General features: G+C 35.9%; 1 protein-coding gene across 1 annotated transcript; it reads left to right on the top strand.

Annotated features, from left to right (window-relative positions):
- The first annotated feature begins 14,888 nt into the window (after positions 1–14,888).
- LOC118006155 (cytoplasmic protein NCK1-like) lies at positions 14,889–16,446 on the top strand. Its single transcript, XM_034998729.1, is given in 4 exon segments — positions 14,889–15,437; positions 15,440–15,910; positions 15,913–16,133; positions 16,347–16,446. Coding segments are annotated over 3 exon segments (1,128 nt in total). The 5' UTR covers positions 14,889–14,938; the 3' UTR covers positions 16,071–16,133; positions 16,347–16,446.
- Positions 16,447–21,377: the final 4,931 nt, after the last annotated feature.

The following is a 21,377-nucleotide window of genomic DNA, read 5'->3' as shown; positions in this document are numbered from 1 at the left end:
CGAGCCCCACATCGGGCTCCTTGCTCGGCGGGAAGCCTGCTTCTCCCTCTTCCACTCCCCCTGCTTGTGTTCCCTCTCTCGCTGTGTCTCTCTCTGTCAAATAAATAAACAAAATCTTAAAAAAAAAAAAAATTAGACCTATGAGTAGCATTAGAAAGTGTTTGTTTCCCCATATCTTCAACTATCCTGTGTATGAGCATTAATATTTTTTTTCCCACTTGATAGGGAAAAATCTCCGGACCCTGCTCCTATTTCTTTTTCTTAACTGAAATACAATTTGACATATAACATTATTTAAGTGTACATGTTGATTTGATACATTTATGTACATTGCAATATGATTACTACCATAACATTAGCTAACACTTCTATTAGTGGCCTAATTATAGTTTATTTTTTGTGGTGAAAACATTTAAGATCTAGGGGCACCTGGGTCGCACAGTCAGTTAAGCACTGGACTCTTGGTTCAGGTCATGATCTCATGGGTCGAAAGATCAAGCCCCACATAGGGCTTCATGCTCAGCAGGGAGTCTGCTTGAGGATTCTCTCCATTTGCCCCCCCCCCGCCATTCACACATACACGCACATTATCTCACTCTCTCTTTCTAAAATAAATAAATATTTTTTTTTTTTAAGAAGCCATTTAAAATCTAGTCTTCTGGCAACTTTAAAGTATATAATACAGTATTGTTGACTATAACCACAGTGCTGTGCATTCAATCTCTAGAGCTTGTCTTTTAACTGCAAGTTTGTAGCCGTTGACCAATATGTTTTTGGAGACCCTGTGTTTGAAAGATGAGTCAGTACTGGGAAGGATCATAGCAGGAAGATGATATGAAGTTGATAATCAAGCCATCCTAAGACCTCGGCCTCTAACAAAAGCAATAAATAATTCTAAAACCTCACATGGGGATTACCTATACATGAAAGGAAACTAAAGAGAATATTTACATATAGATGAGCTTGCATATTTTAAATAATATGGCTCTTAAAACATCATTAGCTAACATGTACTACACACTTAAATGTTCTAGGTAATTTACATGTATAAATTAATCATCACAACAAAGTCATGAGGCAGGTAGATCATCATCCCCCTTTTCTTGATGAGAAAAATAAAGTACAAGGAAGATAAATAACATGAACAAAGTCACTTACTAAGATTTGCACAATCAATCTAATTCTTTTTTTTTTAAGATTTTATTTATTTATTTGACAGAGAGAGACAGTGAGAGAGGGAACACAAGCAGGAGGAGTAGGAGAGGGAGAAGCCGACTTCCCGCTGAGCAGAGAGCCCGATGTGGGACTCGATCGCAGGACCCTGGGATCATGACCTGAGGCGAAGGAAGACGCTTAACGACTGAGCCACCCAGGCGCCCCACAATCAATCTAATTCTTAAGTTCATACCCTTAACCATGGAATTATTAGGTTGACTTCTCTAAAAACTTAGTGGGGGAACAACGGTCACTGATTGAGAATTAGATATTGGAGACATGGCAGTATTTCTATAACAAGTGAAGTATTAACAAAAAACTGATTTTTATGATTAATTTCATGCTATATTAAGTGTACACACTTCCCCACACACATTCTAACTTATATATATACACACATAGAAAGTAATTTTACAAAAAAATTGGCAGGAATGTTGTTTTAATTGATTAAGAAACATTATTTTTAAAAGAGCACTAGAAAAACAACTATAAGTTACTTGATAAAATGGAGAAGTAAGTAGGAGTGAGATAAGGCTGATGAACAAAGAGGTCAGTTCATTGGACATTACCAAGTTTCTTTATCTGTGTGATTCCAAAAATCTATTTCTATAATGGTGTGATATTATAAGAAAACACTTTGTATGTGGCTATATTACTTAAATTTTTATGATTTTTTCCTCTTTTTACATTCTATTTCTAAGCAAAGGGTTGAATTTTAGATTTTTAAAATCTGAGTATTTATGAAAAAGATATTGCAAAATTAAGTCTAATTTTTCATATAACCTTACAAAAATATTTTCATAGTTACATATCTTTATTACAAATACCACAACAGAAACCAATTAATACCAAAGGTGTTGAAATGTGAATTGATTGTATTTTTAATAATAAAATAATAGTGAAACCGATGTTTTGTATACTCTCTTTTTCTCATAGGTTACCATTTTAACTGCGAATCTTATCTGATTTTGATTTATCTCTTTATCCATTCTTGTAGCTAATGGGGAACAAATTACTTATTACTCATGAAAGACACTAACTACCTATGGTTGCAGAAAAAGAGAATATTACAATTTACATTTAAATGAGATTTGAAATGTTAATGAACAGATCCAGTATTCTAATTATCTCTACAAATACTTTAAATTAAGGTGAACTTTTGTAGATGGATCATTCCTTGAGTCTTAGTCTAGAGTGCCCTACAGGGTTGCTTGATAAAATATAAAGTGTATAGCATACATATTAGATACATGTATTATTATAATGTAAATTATATAGTCAAGTAGCTGTGATTATTATTAATAAATATATAATTTTACTATAATGAATGATCATAACCACATAAAGTATTTTTAAATCACAAAATTATGACAGTATTAATTTGGGGGTTTTATTCATTTATTTTCTTCTGGTTAAAAAAACAGAGACATAATTAGTTAGAAACATAGTTTTGATAAAAATTGTCCATACAACATAGATATTTCCTTCTTACTGTAACATAGCACTTTCTACAATGTATCAATGCATTTGTAAGCAGTAAATAAGAACACAATGGAAAATAAGGTCATATGCAATTTTTCAGTAGTTCACTATGCTTTAAGCTACCAAAGAAAATGAATTTAACTTAAAACCTTCCATCTGACTAAAGGTAGTGACTCACAGGGAAAAACATAAAATACAAACACCTCATCTTTTTTTTTTTTCATATCCTTGTTTAAATATTTGTACTCTCCTAGAAGAGAGCATTGTGCTTTTCCCCAAAATTTATACAATTTTCCTGATACATGTATTTGATGAAGCATCCCAGGATACAAGAAGTCAAGTAGTGACCTCACAAGAGGGGCCCTAAGTATTGAAGAGAAATTAATAGAACATTTTGAATAAAAAATAGAATAATAGGCCTAAAGGAGTCTACATTGCTCATAGGCATTGCGAGAGCTTAATGCATCAAGTTATCGTAGTTATTATCTGCTTTAAATGGGATTGAAAAACTTGCAGGGAATTAAAAGTAATGGTGACAAGGCCTGGAAGTGCACGATGCCACTTTATGGTATTTGGTCTTCTTTGGGCACATGAATAGCTTCTTCTTCATCAATGGAGAAAACAGGCACCCCCAACATCAGACTGACGTTTTAAATCAGAGCGAAGAAGAAATAGGAAAGTGAACTACAGTCATCAATCCTCTCTGATGTTACAAAATTTCATCTGGGGCATGATGATGTCCTGTGTTAGTTTGCTCAGACTGCTAAAACAAAATGCCATAGAATGGGTAGCTTAAACAACAGAAATCAACTTCTCACAGTTTTAGAGGCCCAGGATGCCAGCATGGTGAGAACCTTCTTTCTGGCTTACAGAAGGCAGCCTTCTTGCTGTATCCATACGTGGCGAGAGAGAGAGAGAGAGAGAGAGAGAGAGAGAGAGAGAGAGAGAGAGAGCTCTATGGTGTCTTCCTAGAAAGGCACTAATTCCATCATGAAGGTCCTACCTTCGTGATATCATATAACCTTAATTATCTTTCAAAGGTTCCACTTCCAAATACCGCCATGTTAGGGGTTAGAGCTTTAACATATAAATTTTGGAGGGACATGATTCAGTCCATAGTATTTCACCAGTTTTGTGCTCCCTAAATACAATGGTAAGACAGGCATAGGATAGACATTCCATTCCAAAAGGGAGAAATAGGAAAGAAAGAAGGGATGATGGGTTCAAAGCAAGTCCAAAACCTAGCAAAGAAAATTCTATGAGATCTTAACACACAAGAATAATCCTCCTGGGTTTATAGTTCTGCCGTCTAAGTCCACTGGAGTGGCAACTGGCCCAGGGAAACCAGAGAGCCAACCCCACCCTCTGAAACGGGGGAACTAGCCTTGTCCTTGGCCTGTGATGGGAGCAGCAGCTCTGATGATCTTTGAATTGCCTTTGGCATCATTCTTTCCTTTTCTTGGGGAATAATGCCAATTGTTAGCAGAATAGTTCTTTGCTTTGTTTTGTAGAATCCAAGAAGTCCAATAGCTTCCCTTCATTCTTTTCCTGTTTGATCTTCCCCTTTTAGTTAAAATGGCAGTCTTTGCTAGCATAAACCCTCTCTATTCCTAGCGTCTGCTAAAATAGCTGGTTAAATTCATGAATCACATCCGTAATCTCTATGACTGCTGAGCCATACCTTAAGCAGTTCTTTAGATTATGCTTTCTCACTTTTTGCGATATAAATAGACTGGTTCATTTTGGTTTAACAATTCCATCTTCAATTTTATCTCCCTCTTGTCACATTTTACTGTAAGCACTCAGGACAAACCAAAGTGCTCCTTCAACATTTTGCTTAGAAATGTCCTCAAATTATCCAATTTCATCTCTTCCAAGTTGAACCTTACACAAAAACTAGAACACAATTCAGCCAAGTTCTTGGCCACTTTGTAACAAGAATTGCTTTTGCTCCCATTTCCAGTAGCAGCTTCCTCATTTCTGTCTGAATGGCCTTTACTGTCACTATTACTACCAACATTCTCTTCATGATGATTTATGTATTCTCTAAGAAGATGGTAGATTTCTGTACAGCTCTCTCTTTTTTTTTTTTTTTCTGCGATCTCGTCAGAATCAACTTTAATAGTCCCTTCATGCAATCTCAGCTTTTTCTGACATGCACCTCAAAACACTCCCAGCCTGTAGAGAGCAAGATGGAGTCTCCCATGTCAAGCAGAGCCTGTGTCAAGCAGGTAAGGTACTGCCAATAGGAGATATCACGGGGACCAACGCTAGCTGACACCCCAGAACTGATGACCAACAGAAACAGAGGAGGTCTGCAAGGGCCCGAAACCAATTAATCCCTTTATTTTTTTTTTTTAGATTTTTTTTTTTTTTTATTTGCGAGAGAGAGAATGAGAGACAGAGAGCATGAGAGGGAGGAGGGTCAGAGGGAGAAGCAGACTCCCCGCCGAGCAGGGAGACTGATGCGGGACTCGATCCTGGGACACCAGGATCATGACCTGAGCCGAAGGCAGTCGCTCAACCAACTGAGCCACCCAGGTGCCCGAGCCTAATTAATCCCTTTAAAAAGGGGAGGATTTTGACAGCAAACTGTCAGACCCTTCAGACATAACCCTTCTATGACCACTTAAAAAAGGCAGCTGCGGCGGAAGGCTCAACCTGATGGATCTCGGAACAGAACTGAGATCCTTCACTGCTTGAACATCAGAAGCTGTAACTGCAAAGAGCTGACCCAGACCAGACCAAGGCCTTATCTCAATTGCGCACCCCCAGATGGACTTTGCATTTTGTTCATTAACTTCCTGCACCCTTCTATTATCTTGTTTGTTGTGTGACTTGTCTCTGGTCCTGCTCTGTGTGCTGTGTAAGAAGCCAAGTTTAATCACATGGTAAAATGTCATTGAATTTGGAATCCTGAACCTGCTTCATAGTTGTGATTTAACTTTGCCTTATGATTGAATAAAGCTGACATTGTGGAAAACACAACTCATGTTTGAGCCTTCATAGCGCGCTCATGACACAGCCTGTACCCATTACCCAGTTTCAAAAATCCTTCCACATTTTTTTTTAAGATTTTTATTTATTTATTTGAGGGAAAGAGAGAGAGGGGGCAGCAGGGAGGGGCAGAGGGAGAGGGAGAGAGAGAATCTCAAACGGATGTCCAGTGAGTACAGAGCTGGACATAGGGCTCGATCCCATGACTGTGAGATCATGACCTGAGCCGAAACCAAGAGTTGGATGCTTAACTGACTGAGCCACCCAGTCACCCCAACACATCCACATTTTTGGTATTTGTTACAATAGCACTCTACTTGTTGTACCAGTTCTTGTCTTAGCCCAGGCTGCTATAACAGAATGCCATATACTAGTTAGCTTAAACAACAGACATTAATTTCTCACGATTATGGAGGTTGGAAGTGTTAGAGTAGGCAGTTAGTTAGGTTCTAACAGGATGCCTAGGGGCTAGCAAAGATGAAGTCATGGCCAACTCTGAGGAAGTCAGAGGCTTGTTGAGCAGCACTCCAAAGCAAAACCATAAGAAACCAGATCAAACCAGACAGGCCCAAGACGGATGACAAATTAGGCCAAAGTTCACATTTTCTTTCATTCTATGACATTACCATCCTAAAATCTCCTCCCTAAGGATGCCTTGACAGGAAACCCCTAGCCTTATTAGGAAGAAAAACCATGTAACCCTGTTTACAAGAAATCTCCACCTCAGGTAATGAATATCTCACCCCTTGTTAACCACTGTCAATAAAAGAGAGAAATCCAAACCCCAGGGGCCACAGCTCTCCCTAGCGCTCACCTACTCTCATATCTCCAGAGTATACTTCCACTTTAATAAACTTTCCTCCTTATACTGTTCAGCTTCTGTGTTATGTCTGTCTATGAATTCTTTCTCCTGAGGAGACCCAGAGCCTCCACTAACATCTTTTGGACTGGCTGGGTCCAGGCCTCAGGGCTCAGTCTCCCCAGTCCACCCAGCAACAGAAGTCCGAGATTAGGGTGCCAACTTGGTTGGGTTCTTGATAAGGACCCTCCCTTTTCCTGGATTGCAGGTGGCCCTTTTTTTTTTTTTTTTTTTTTTTTCTGTGTCTTTACATGATAGAGCAATCTTTCTGGTCTCTACTTATATGGGCACTAGTCCCATCATGAGGGGAGGGTCCTCATCTAAACCTAATTACCTCCCGAAGGTCCCATCTGCAAACAGCATCATCAAATGAATACTTTGAGGGCATACGACATTAAATCCATAACACCTTCTTTCCATCTTTTATCCGTAATTCAAAAGCCACATCTTAACCACATCCACCTCCACCAAGGGAACTTCAGGTCTTTTATCTAGGTTTAGTGCTATAATTATTGTAATATATTGCTCTATTTATTAGGAAACCAAGATATTTAAGAGTGGTAGAAGGATTTCCTTCGCTTTGTAGTAATGAAAAGACTGAAAAAAAAATGGAATGAACTGCCTCAAATCTAATTTGAGCATGAAGCTATTGCAAAAAAAAAAAAAAAATATATATATATAAATATAAATATATATATATATATATATATATAATGCCAAGATTTTAAGAACACATATACAATGGTTCCAAAAAAACAAAAAATCAAACCCCTCAACCAAGAAATGAATTTGACTTTCTATTCATCAAACTAAAAATCATTACTCAATTTACTATTGAATTTTAATTAATATAAATTAATATATAAGTGAAAATCTCACACATGAATTTGTACAGAAGAAAAATGGAGAAATTCATAATTTCATTAAAAAACTCAGAAGAGGGGTACCTGGGTGGCTCAGTCGGTTAAGCGCCTGCCTTCTGCTCAGGTCATGATCCCAGGGGCTTGGATTCAAGTCTGGCAACTGGGCTTCCTGCTCAGCAGGTAGTCTGCTTCTCTCTCTGCCCCTCCCCCTGCTCATACTCCCTTCCCCCACCTCAAATAAATAAATAAAACCTTAAAAAAAAAACCTCAAAAGAAACATAGATATTAAGAACTAATACTCAAATTAGCAATTTAATTTTTTTAAATATAAAATTAGTCAAATATAAAACAAAATAAAGTTAAAGTGGGATTGAAGTGACTTCCTAAATCTAAATTCAGTGGAAAAATCAGAAATGAAAAACAAGATAAGTTTTACAACATGCAAGTAAAAAAATTTTTGAAAAATAAATTTTATAAAATATAAAACATTTCCTAGAATCACATATTTAATGTTAAGTTAATGTTAAGCCCGATATTCTAATCTAATTTGTATTTTTAATTGAGCAATGATGCCAATTAAAGAGGAAATTCAACATGGGCTAAGAACATACAGAAAGCTAACTTAAAATGTATAGGTCTTGGGTGCCTGGGTGGCTCAGTCGGTTAAGCGGCTGCCTTCTGCTCGGGTCATGATTCCAGGGTCCTGGGATCGAGTCCCGCATCGGGCTCCCCGCTCTGCAGGGAGCCTGCTTCTCCCTCTCCCTCTGCCTACTTGTGTTCTCTCTCTATCTCTCTGTCAAATAAATAATAAAATCTTAAAAAAAAATAAAAAAAATAAAAAAATAAAATGTATAGGTCTTATAAGTGAAAACATAAGAAAACTTTAAGAATGTAGCATAAATACTTGGACTTATTTGATCCTTTCTCATTTCTAGAAATGTAATCTGTTCGGTAGCAGAGTGGCAGTGAGGATCTCTCAGTGAAAATAATTCAATTATGATCTTGGACAGAGTGGATTGCTTTTGATCACTTGACCCCAATTAGGCCAATGACAATCTATTTTCTACTCTTTGTGCACTTGGAACATTTTTTTTGTTGAGAGGTGGTACATGTTCAAGAGAGGTTAATGGACCTGAATAAAAATTTGTTCCAGGGAAATTTACCGATAAGCTAAGATAAAGTTTTCTCTTTTTTTTTTCCTCCAAATGGCTTAAAGACTTAGAGAATGACAAATTATAAAAAGAGTAAGATAAATTAGATGCATAATTAGGAAGAGAGGCTAAAGAGGGGTAGAAAGTCATTGTTGTCATCATATCCTTAGTTCCATTTTCTCCTGGGTCCCAGTTATATTATAATGTCTGAATTCTTTATGAGTCTGGAGTTATTATAATAAATCTCCCTTAGATAGCCCAGTGAGTCTTTGTCACAGGGTCATATGATTGAACATCAAGACTCAACAGAGCGTAGCCATACAGGGCTTTCCTAAAGGCAAAGGATATAGGAGAGCAGGAGAAAAAAACAGGCACAGATGAGCAATGAGGACTAAGAGTTCTAGACACAGCCCCCCAGGAGGCACTTATCCAGATTAGAACCATCAAGATATGTGCAAGAAATCTTAGTTTCAAAGGAACTTAAGCAAAAGGATCTAACAGTGTCTTTTTATGTCTCACTGGTTATAAAGCCTGTCTTTGTAACCCTTTAAAAGAAACCTCTACACACACGTATATCATATAACTGGCTCAGGGTGTTCCCAGGGGAATTTAAAACTTTAATAACATGTTGTAAATAATGATTTTGCCATCTCATTCATTTTTTGGCTAAAGCAACTGCCAGACTTTCAAACATGCCTGGGGAGAAGCACAGAGCTGACAGTTCCAGATTATACACAGTCCAACACAAAATACTGTTAAAAATATGTTAAATATGTATGCATTTGTTTATTACTTGTTTCCCAACCATTTCAAAGTATATTTACTTTGATGTCAATTTTTTTAAATATACATAGGTTGAAATGGGTAAACATTTTCTAAACCACTCTATATGTAAACTAGAATTGAACAATTAACTACATAGATGGTAAGTGGTGGGAGTCAGGTTTCTCATTATTGGAGAGAAAGATTACAGAGAAGCAAGGGGAGAAGGTTGAACTAATACATGTGGTAATGGATTAGAGTTAGAGTTAGAGACATGAGTATGAACAAACATTTAACTTAATTTAGATACAGATAGTTACATATAGACATATGTATATAAATATGAGGATATACAAGGGTTAGTATAGACACATTTATTCCCTTGTCTGTCTGCTGTGTAGCCTAGATGTTGAGACATCCAGGTAGCAGTAAGTACACAGCAATATCATTCTCCAGTACTAGAGGGAACTAGCTAGCACTCCTTGGAGAAATGGATGAGTCTAGATGTGGGACAAGGAATACATAACATAAGCATGGAGCATCTTATAAGGCTAGAAAGTAAGGAACGGCTCAAAAAATAAACAGACACACCAATGGAGTTATGTCAAAGAGACAAAGGAACCAAATGAATGGGCTTCCAAAGGTCAAACTGGAACTATATGAGCAGCAAAATAAAAATGTATTAGATTCTAACCCAAAGAACAAAATATTTACTTGGCCATACATACATAAATGTGAAAAAAGTCAGCAATCTTCTGTGCAGAAGAATTCACATAATTGATGCAAAAACTCTGTTCTCAAGGAGGTGGAGAATAGTGATTTTCCAAAAGGCACATTATGGAAAATGGGGGGAAATGCATTTTTTTTTGAGAGAGAGAGTTAGAGAGAGAGATTGAGCATGAGTGCGAGAGCTGGGGGTGGGCAGAGGGAAAGGGAGAGAGAGAGAGTACCAAGCAGGCTCCACACCCAGCATGGAGGCCCATGCAGGGCTCGATCCCACAACCCAGAGATCATGACCTGTGACAAAATCAAGAGTTGGACACATAAACGACTGAGCCACCCCAGGCACCTCAAAAGGCACTTTGTAATAGAGCAATCTGACAAATATTACCTCAGTCAGATGATCAAGATTAACAACAGTGATAAGTCATGTTGACAGCATGTGCCCTTGATATGATGTGATAAGAATGACAATTTATTTCTGTGATTTTTCTCTAAAGAGCATATAGACCATATCTAAAAATATCAGAACATATACCCAATTGAGGGGCATTCTACAAAATACCTGACCAGTATTCCTTAATACTGTCAAGGTCAGTAAAACAAAGAAACCCTTAGAAACTGTCACAGCCAAGAGAAGCTTAAGGGGACATGATGGCTAAATGTAATATGGTATCCTGAATTAGACCATGGGGCCAAAAAAGGAAAAAAAAGACATTAGGTAAAAACTAAAGAAATACAAATAAAGTATGAATGAACTTTAGTTGATAATAGTGTATCAATATTTGTATTAGTTGTAACAAATGTATCATATTAGTATAAATTGTTAACAATGGAAGAAACTGGGTGTGAGTTAAATGGAATCTGTATTATCTTCAAATTTTTTCTGTAAATTTAAAGTTACTGTAAAATTAAAATTTTATTTTAAAACACTTATGTAAAAACCTAAGAAACAGATTAAATAGAGATTCAATAAGTCAATCAACATCCACTTGATGGAATATTATGCAGCCATTAAGCATTTTAATATTTGAAACTTTCTTGCAACAATAACTATATTTATATAACTATAGAACACTACAGACCACTGTAACACAATATATATCACTATATGTGACATTATATAAAATATATTAAATAATGTATCTTACTGATAACCAATATGCTTCATGTGTATATCACTGCCTGTGTATAACACCATATCTTCATATACATTAATACAACTGCCAAATGTATTTGGGAAATCAGTTCTACTATCAAAATAATGTAAAGTTTTGTAACTTTGAATATTCCCTTTTTAAGTAATGATATTATTTTTATGAAAATACATAAATAAATACAAATTTTCATTCTAGCAGATTCAGTATCACTATATTTTTGGAAGTAATCTATTCTTTGTAGGCAATGGGGAACTGGTTTATTTTAAATTCTCTTTAGTAAAGGTATTCGGTACAAATGGGTGCTTGGGCCATCTAGCAATTAGAATTCAGGAAACAATTTTTCTGGGTTACTTCAGTTATTTTCCTCAACCCGAGGAGCTTATCATTAATTATAAGTCTTTTAGCATAGTACAGAGCTCAATAAAACATTCTATGATTTTTAGTCCTATGAGGAGTTCTTCACTATTCCTAATCACCAGAATCAGTCAGTCCACAGTGGGTTTTGTAAGCCTTCACGGAATAGATACGACCTTGCTCTCCTTCTCATCACTTTTTCCTCCACCTTGCAATCTAATCTGGCTTTACACAGTTGCTGTTTACCAGAGGCAGGTACAAAACATCAGCCAAGTCTAGTGTTTTCCAAATAGAAGAGTGTGATCAGAGGCCAGAGGTTGGCAAGATAACATTATTTTCCTCCTTCTGTTGTACCATTAATTTACATTCCCTGGTGAATAACACTCTCTCTCTCTTTTTTAAATCTACATTAGGAATGTAAAACTCTATGAACATTTTCTAAATAAGGGAAACCAGTGAGGCTATGGCTATTTCTATGTTTTGTTTTGTTTTGTTTTTACACTGAATTTATAGCTTTTTTAATGGAACTTTCAATTCATGGTGTATAATAGAACAAATAAATGCGAATGGATTGGATCATGTCTCAGTTACATACTGCTCTTGTAATCCAAGACACAGTCCCAGGGATTATTGTAATATTAAAATTAAATAAAAAGGTAATGAAAAAGATGCATTGGGCATACACAAGCAACTATTATTATTACTTTTAAAGTTCTTTTTTTCATGGCAAGACATAGTTCAGCCATAAAGCTTCTTGAGTATGCATGAAAAAGACAATGAAAAAAGGTACTGAGCTATGCTTCTGTCAAGATAAAAGTGGTACATTGTATATATATTTGATTATACAGCTACATTTTCAAAAGTATTTTCTACATAAAATCTCATTGACTTCAATTAGAATTTGCAATCTAAGTACACCATATGGCTTTGCTTAAAAGCAATGAGACTATTAAATTTAATTACTTTTATATGTGCCTCGCATGGTAAAGGTGTTTGTTAAAGGAGCAGCAGTATATGAGAATTATTTCTAGTAAAAATTGAAAACTAGGAAGATGGCTACAGTCTGGTGGTTACTAATGGGCAGTCAATGCCATAAGAAAAGTAATTTTTGTAATACTGAAAAATAGCAGGCAGAGAACAATGTCACTTTGCTAGTTTCATTGCTTCTTTATACAGCAACATTTGAATATAACGTGAATTAACACTAGTGTTCTAAAAGCAAAGTATTTATTGTACTTCTAGGTCTTGTCTTCCCTTCTCCCTTCCCCATAACAAATATTGATGACATTATGGTTATTTCCTTCATCTTGTTCCATTAGAAAAAGTGTTGCAAAGTTAAATCTCTAATAAAGTCAGATATGCAATATAATGGAGAGAAATGAGTTATATTTCACTTGCAAATATTGTTGGACAGCATTAGGGAATACTAAAGTACTAAATACTAAAGTACTAAAGCTGAGTGGTGAAGGGGCAAGGTGGAGTGACCTTGTTTTGTTTGCATAGAATAGCAGGTTCCTGCCCCTCTGAAGTTAACTATCTTTGCAATCATCAATCATCATATGCATTATATTTCAGGAAATGCGTGCTCAGGTAAGGAGGATATATCTTTTATGATTTTTCAACCAAATAATTTGCACTGATTTAAAAAAAATATGTATTATGTGATTTGTTCTGTCTGGTGGTTATGAACTGGCAGTGATTAGTACTAAATATTTTAATTAGAAAAAGTGTTGCAAAATTAAATCTCTAATAAAGTCAGATATGCAATATATGCAAACTATATCAACACTAATATTAGTACTATTCTAGTGATTAGTACTAAATACTAAATACTAAATATTGTGGCAAACTGGAAATAAGACACCATTTTAAAAGTGTAATCTTATGTTAGCTCCGGCTAATTTCCCCATGTGACAACTGAATTTTATCCACTCTTGTCAGATCTGGTGATTTTTCTTTTACAAAGCTGAAAATCTAGATATATGAACTAAAATATCCAAATTTTAAAAGAAAAATATTAAACAATTTATGAGCAATATATATATATATATATCTCCAGACTAAATATTGTTCATGGGTTGTCTTTTTTTTTCTTTTTCTAGCATTCTGACTTATATCACCAAAAAAATTGCTAAGAAAGTAAACAAAAAACATTTTTTCCCTACTTACTCATGCAAGCAATAATATCAGAAATATCAGAAATTCTAGGCAATGAAAAGTAGCTGTTTTTCCCTAAACAAAACAAAACACAAACAGTTGAGTAAACAGTCCAGTAAAATTAGAAAAAAAATTGCATTATAAAATCTTATTAAAAGCTAATAAAGTTCATAATTTCTTTCATTCTTATGGTAAACTGTTGTTTTCTGATTTTGACTTGCTTTAAGATTCTGTGCTTATTCCTAGTTCAAAAATGGTTGACTGAACATAGATGATTATCATTCCTCCTATTAGAATCTCAATAAAATCACATAATAAGTATTATTTTTAAAATCAGCACAAATTGCTTTGTGGAAAAATCATAAAGGATATATCCTCCCTACCTGAGCAGGCATTTCCTGCAATATAATGCAAATGATGATTGCAAAGATAGTTAACTTCAGTGGGGCAGGAACCTGCTATTCTATGCAAACAAAACAAGGTGACTCTACCTTGCCCCTTCACCGCTCAGCTTCAAAAAAAAAAGTGCATCCTTCCACTTTCAGATCATGCTTGCATTAGCTTCAAGATGAGAGGAAAAGAAGCAGAACTTTTTGTTGTTTTGTTTCTTATTTTATTTTTGTCTTTTGGAAGTGTCCTTGAGGCTCTTGACAGGGTCAATGTTTAAGGAGCTGTGGAACAGCTGCACCTGTCACCTGTTTCACTTAGTTATTTCCTGCATTTCCCTCCTGTATTAACTATGTCCACAACAATCGAAATTGGGGAAATATGCATCTGGCAGCACCCAGAACAGAACTAAGCAAAAATCTTAGATATCTTCCCCATAAGAAATGGACATCTTCACTCCAAAACGTATTTTCTCCACATTTCCTTAAAAGCAGCCTATGCGGCCGTAATGGCCATCGCGGCAGCCGCGGCGGTCTCCCAGTGCCCTCCTCAGGTGAGCTGGGGCCGCACGGACCCGGCAGAGGGAAGGATTCTGGCAATCAAGTAACAACTTAGAAGATGCTTCTCTTAACCAGCCCAAGGGGATAAGTTGCAATGCCTAGTTAACATTTCCTCTGGTGGCTAGTGATTTGAAATGGCTGCTGTTATAGACCAACAGAACTTCTGAGATCTCCACTGTTTCCAGTTCCTCTTGAGTCTGCTGATCAATCACATGGAACTTCTTCACACTGTCCAAGAGCACAACTGTACTGTAGCTGAAGCTGCTGAAAGATGGCAGAAGAAGTGGTGGTAGTAGCCAAATTTGATTATGTGGCCCAACAAGAACAAGAGCTGGACATCAAGAAGAATGAGAGATTATGGCTTCTGGATGACTCTAAGTCCTGGTGGCGAGTTCAAAACTCCATGAATAAAATGGGCTTTGTGCCTTCTAACTATGTGGAGAGGAAAAACAGTGCTCGGAAAGCATCTATTGTAAAAAATCTAAAGGATACCTTAGGCATTGGAAAAGTGAAAAGAAAACATAGTGTGCCAGATTCTGCATCTCCTGCTGATGATAGCTTTGTTGACCCAGGGGAACGTCTCTATGACCTCAACATGCCTGCTTATGTGAAATTTAACTACATGGCAGAGAGAGAGGATGAATTATCATTGATAAAAGGGACAAAGGTGATCGTCATGGAGAAATGCAGGGATGGGTGGTGGCAGGGTAGTTACAATGGACAAGTTGGATGGTTCCCTTCAAACTATGTAACTGAGGAAGGTGACAGTCCTTGGGTGACCATGTGGGTTCTCTGTCAGAGAAATTAGCAGCAGTTGTCAATAACCTAAATACCGGGCAAGTGTTGCATGTGGTACAGGCTCTTTACCCATTCAGTTCATCCAATGATGAAGAACTTAATTTTGAGAAAGGAGATGTAATGGATGTTATTGAAAAGCCTGAAAATGACCCTGAATGGTGGAAATGCAGGAAGATCAATGGAATGGTTGGTCTGGTGTCAAAAAACTATGTTACCATTATGCAGAATGATCCATTAACCTTAGGTTTGGAACCATCACCTCCGCAGTGTGATTACATTAGACCTTCACTCACTGGAAAGTTTGCTGGCAATCCATGGTATTATGGGAAAGTCACCAGGCATCAAGCAGAAATGGCATTAAATGAAAGAGGGCATGAAGGTGATTTCCTCATTCGTGATAGTGAATCTTCGCTAAACGATTTCTCCGTATCACTAAAAGCACAAGGGAAAACAAGCATTTTAAAGTCCAACTAAAAGAGACTGTCTACTGCATTGGGCACCGTAAATTCAGCACCATGGAAGAACTTGTAGAATATTACAAAAAGGCACCAATTTTCACAAGTGAACAAGGAGAAAAACTGTATCTTATCAAGCATTTGTCATGATAATGCTGACCAGAAGTGACTGCCTCACAGCTATAATTCGTCATGTAATTAAAGACTGAGAAAATGGGCGCTTGGGTGGCTCAATTGGTTAAGCAACTGCCTTCGGCTCAGGTCATGATCCTGGAGTCCCAGGATCGAGTCCCGCATCGGGCTCCCTGCTCGGCGAGGAGCCTGCTTCTCCCTCTGACCCTCCCCCCTCTCATGTACTCTCTCTCATTCTCGCTCTCTCAAATGAATAAATAAATCTTAAAAAAAAAAAAAAAAAAGACTGAGAAAATGTCAGTCCAGTCATGTTTGATTGGAAATTGCTTTCTGACCCTACATGAGAATTGACTATAATACATAAGTATTTTTATTATAACTCAGCCCATACATATATACTATGTATGCAAAGCGTCTGCACAAAGCAGTTCTTTATCCTTGGTCTTCTGTTTTATTGTTTTCTTTGCTGTTTTTCTCTTTGCTTCTAATATTAAGGTTTTATATTTTGAAAAAAAATAATGTAGATCAAAAGTCTTTACATGGAAGAATTTATTGGTTTATTTTCTTTATTTCCTTGTACAGGCACCGTATTAGTCACTTCTGCAATGGTTTCTCTTCATATAAAATTATTATATCAGTATATGGCATATGCTAAAATAAATTTCTTGGACAATGTTTTTTTCTGTGACTAAATAGCAATAATAAATGGAAAATTAGAAATTATTTTCAGGTATTTGTTGTAAGCCATTGGAAATATCAAGTATGTTGTGTCTGCCATTTTAAAAAATTTATTCATTGTCTTCATTGTAAAGCAAAACAAATAGGACATATGTTTGAAAACGTATCTTGTACACCTTTAATTTACAGCTGTTGGAAACAAAAATCTCTAAATTTCTAGGGAAAAAAAAAAAAAAGCAGCCTATGCATCACACCACTAACTTACTTTAGGAGACCTCCTTTAATCATTGCCAGAGGAGCAAAAAGTGTTACTAATGCTAAGGAAATGTATGCAAGTAAACAATATATCGCAGGAGATAACCCTACTTATAAATATTAGAAGACAATTATACATAAAATTGTTTGACAGTTGAGGGAAGTCAGTAGTATGAAGGAAAAATAAATATAACAAACTTTCAAGGAAAAAAAAAAAAAACAACACAAAGAATGCTGGAAAAGTAGTGATGCAGACAGGCCAGTCTGAGGACCCAAGGGGGGCCCTATAGGACCAGCCAAGAGGGTCCTTGGCTTCCTGCAGGAAGGAAATCCAATGTGAGCCAGCAGGTGGTAAAAGCAGAGTTTATTGAAAATAGAGCAAATATAGACTGACTTAGTGTCTGGGAGACTCAAAAAGGAAAAGAGGGAGTGTCATTTTTGTTTTGGGTCTGGGGATTTTTATAGACGATTGTGATCTGGTGCATGTGTCCTTTCGGGCATCCAGGAACCGGTCAGAATGAGGACAAGGTCCAGGTGTCCATCATAAGTCACTTATTTCCTGAAGTCACGGGTTTTGGCCTCGAGATGTCTAGTGCCAGTAGTCTGGAATACCTGCCTGATAGCTTCACCTGGTTATTCTCCCCTGGTCCTTCTTTAGCTGTCACCTATTCTAGTGAAATCATTAATTCCTTGTCCTTAACAAGGAGGACATAGATTATTTGCATTCTGAGGCATGTGTAGAGTGGGGTGGGGGTGCAAGCCCTAGCAAGAATAGAAGCCAGATAGGAAGCAAAAGCAAATCCGAAGAGCTTTTTCTCTCAGGGGGACCCTTCAGTTTCCCTGTCTCAGTAGCATGAATTTTATAAAAATAAAATTAATACCCTCAAAGGGACTAACAGTAATATCTCATATAAAACCAAAATTAGGTTTTATCAGAAAGGAGAGACAGATTTCTTTAAAACTAAAATTTGTGATTATAAAGAAAAAAATACAGAAGAGAAAATAAAATGAAAATTGTATATTCTAACAAATACATTTTTGAGACATAATCTAACGGTGGCAAATTATCCAATGTTAGTGCAGAAAGTCAAACAGACTTGAAAAAATGTAAAAAAAATATAAAGCACATGAATAATTGATCCAATCCAATAGGACTAACACAAAGAGGGAAAGGAGATAAAAATGACAGAGGGGGAGAAAATCCCTAAAGAATTTCTTTAATCTCCAATAATGAAGGCTAATATATTCCTTCATAGCAAGAGGAAAAACCTAAGGAAAAAATTCACATGTTTAAATGTACCTCAGTGTGTTTACTAAATGCAAGATCATAGAAATATATTCTCCACAGGACTCTTTGGAGGAAAGGATTGATTGCAGACCAGGAAAATATAAAATGAGCCTGGAGAATAACAGAAAATAAGGAAACATTCAAAACAGAACACAGTATGTTGTAAGTGCAAAAGAATCAAAATGAAAGAACTCCCAATGGTCAAAAGCTAAAATGATTTGGACAAAAATATAAGTAGCAATAGCACTGGATTATAACCCATCAAATAAAATAAATTTCCATAAAACTGTACTGTTCTCTATAAATAACTGAATGAATACATATACAGAGGAGAAGGGGCAGCTGTCCCTTGTGGAAGAAGTCCATGTGATGCGAAAGGAATGAGGAACGCAGAACACTGCCACTAGAACGCTACCGTCATAATTGTTGGAGGACAAAATTTCCAAGAGACTGAAAGCTATTTGCATCATCTCAAATTGTTTCTTCCAAAATACTCATTAATTTCAAAGGGAAAAATGGTCAGTTGCAGTGGAAGAAGCCAGCAAACACCATACTGGAGTAGACTGGAGGAAATTGGTGGCATGTAAAGGACATTTGGTAGGAAAATAAAAAAAAAAAAAATTAAATCTGCATTATAATTATAAGAAATATAAAACTAAAAAATTGGGAGGTGCCCAAGATTTGTCCCAAGATTTATGGGTTATAAAAAGGATTGATCTTTCCTTAAATAACGGTGTTCTGGGCTTTATGAGCAAGTCTATTGACACCTTTAAAAAAAAATTGTTGAATTAGTTAAGAGAATTTCCAAACATCTAAGGAAAGCATCAAATTTTGAATAGTTGATTATCCTGCTCTCTGTCATTCTACTAAAGTTATGCAAAATTATTCTTTATATTATTTGTGAGTAAAATGAGTTGAGGTAACCCAAATAAAAAATCAAGTATACTTCTTTCTATCTGTAGAAACATGATCATTGAATAACTGTATAATTACTCAATTTTAAAATGCGAGGGACAATCATTTGTTTTCTCCCTTGAAATACATACAAAATTCAATAAATAGAACCGAACCTGCTGGAAAATCTGTGAAATGTTTAGCTACCTTAGAGGTAAGCACCACAGGTTTGGGTCTTGGATTGAGAGTTTATGCTTTACAGTTTTTCTTCTTGTAGAGCAATTGTACTGCAACCCAATGGGTCAATCAGGTAGTCTATGAAGTACAGAACCAAATCTTAGAATGGGTTTGACGGCTTTGGCATGGATGATAGGCAAGAATAGGATTTCATATTATCATCAAATCATCTGCCTTTTCCCCCAGTGAGGGATCTATTTCTCCTAATTTTGCAAAGGTATTATTAAATTCAATCTCATTATGTTATAAATCTATATCAAGATATATTCTACCTGATCTTATATACTACCAAATATTTTATCTGTGATTCCTGGCCATTTCTCTAAAACTGAATTATATTTCCTGTTTTAGAAAGGTCTTGGATCACATTTCCTCTGCTTATGATATATCCTCAAATTTAATTTAACTTGTCCTATCAACAGAATATGATGTTATTAATAATATGGTGATGCCATAATAACTCAATCATATTAAAGAAGAAACAGGTAGGCATAGAATTATTTTGGAGTCCAAGAATGACTTGGCACAGGATGTAGCCAGAAAGAGACATGCTAAATCATTTGATTGAAACTTGGATACCATAAAAATTGGCATAGAGGAGATTTAAGTCAAGCTGATCTAGGTTTATTTGCTGTGGCTAAAGGAAGCCTTTTCTCATGTTCATAAAATGAATAAAATGCATAATTAAATATGCAGATTTAATTTGTGCTCATAATAAAGAATTTGATAAATTAGAAAGTTATTTTTAGTTTCAAAATCTTTTAAACTATAATTTTACACTATTTCATTTGAATATGAAATGTACAAATATATGTACACATATACATATATGTGCATGAAGAAATAGAGACTATGAAATTTTATGGTATGGGTATTTATTATTTTTTCTTAAAATGTCCAGGATCTCCTCTCCAATGCTAGTGTCTAGCTCCACTACATCTGCTTTTGAAGTCTAACAGTACAATGAGCCACTGTTCTTATCTTTCAAATAACACTGATCTGTAAATCTGGTAAGTGTATTTTATCATCAATTGTCTTTGTTCATTCAACCAATCCTTATAATAATCCTTTTTTATAGGTATAATAGTTATCAATATATTATATGGATGATGATGAAAGTAAACCTCATAATCATAAAATTAATTATTCAAAGTCAAATAACAATATTTCAGCCCAAGATATCTCAATCAACAGTATAATGATAGCATTTCTGACTCAATCATTATCCCTCACAAATACAAGTATCTTTTGCCTACAGTGTTGTTTTTATTTTTAACTATCCAAGTAATGTCAAAATCTCTAATTCTCCTCTCTTACCTTGCCACTAGGTACACACCAAAAGCCAGAATTACTGGCTACATGTCCTATATCAATGATTGGATTATAAAGAGTAAGGACTATATTTTTAGAAATTTCTACATTAGGCATAAAGAGTGAGCTGATTCAAGATATATCTGAGAAAGTTGAGAGCCAACTATCAGAGGAGCTCAAAGGCAGAATTTTTCAATTCTTTTTCAAGTGGTAAAATCAAAGACCAGCGATGAATCTGATGTGAAAGCATGTTCTGAACATTCGAGAGTAAGGAGCAGCAAAATGGTAGATCAGGCTTCAGAAGATGTATGTTAACAGAAGTTGCCTCATTTAGTGCCTAATGCTTATCAGCATATTCTTTGATATACCTTGTCATGTGATAACGATTCCCAAAAATATATCCACAGCCTGATACCTGGAAACTGAGATTTTTATCTTACATGGTGCACTTTTCACAGATGTGACTAAATTAAGGATTTTGATATGAGATGATCCTGGATTATCCTAGTGACCTCTCTATCGAAACACACATAATCTTGTAAGAGAGAAGCAGAGAGATGTTTGATACACAAAAGAGGAAGAGGCAAGGTGGCCATGGAGTCAAGAGATTGGAGAGAGGCAGCCATGAGCTAAAGTAAGCCAAGAGCCACTATCAGGCACCA

This window comes from Mirounga leonina, unplaced genomic scaffold, assembly GCF_011800145.1.
Source record: "Mirounga leonina isolate KUSES-001 unplaced genomic scaffold, KU_Mleo_1.0 Mir_95, whole genome shotgun sequence".
Lineage (NCBI taxonomy): Eukaryota > Metazoa > Chordata > Mammalia > Carnivora > Phocidae > Mirounga > Mirounga leonina.
The sequence above is the reverse complement of the archived record's forward strand: the minus strand, read 5'-3'. Positions and strand labels throughout refer to the sequence as shown.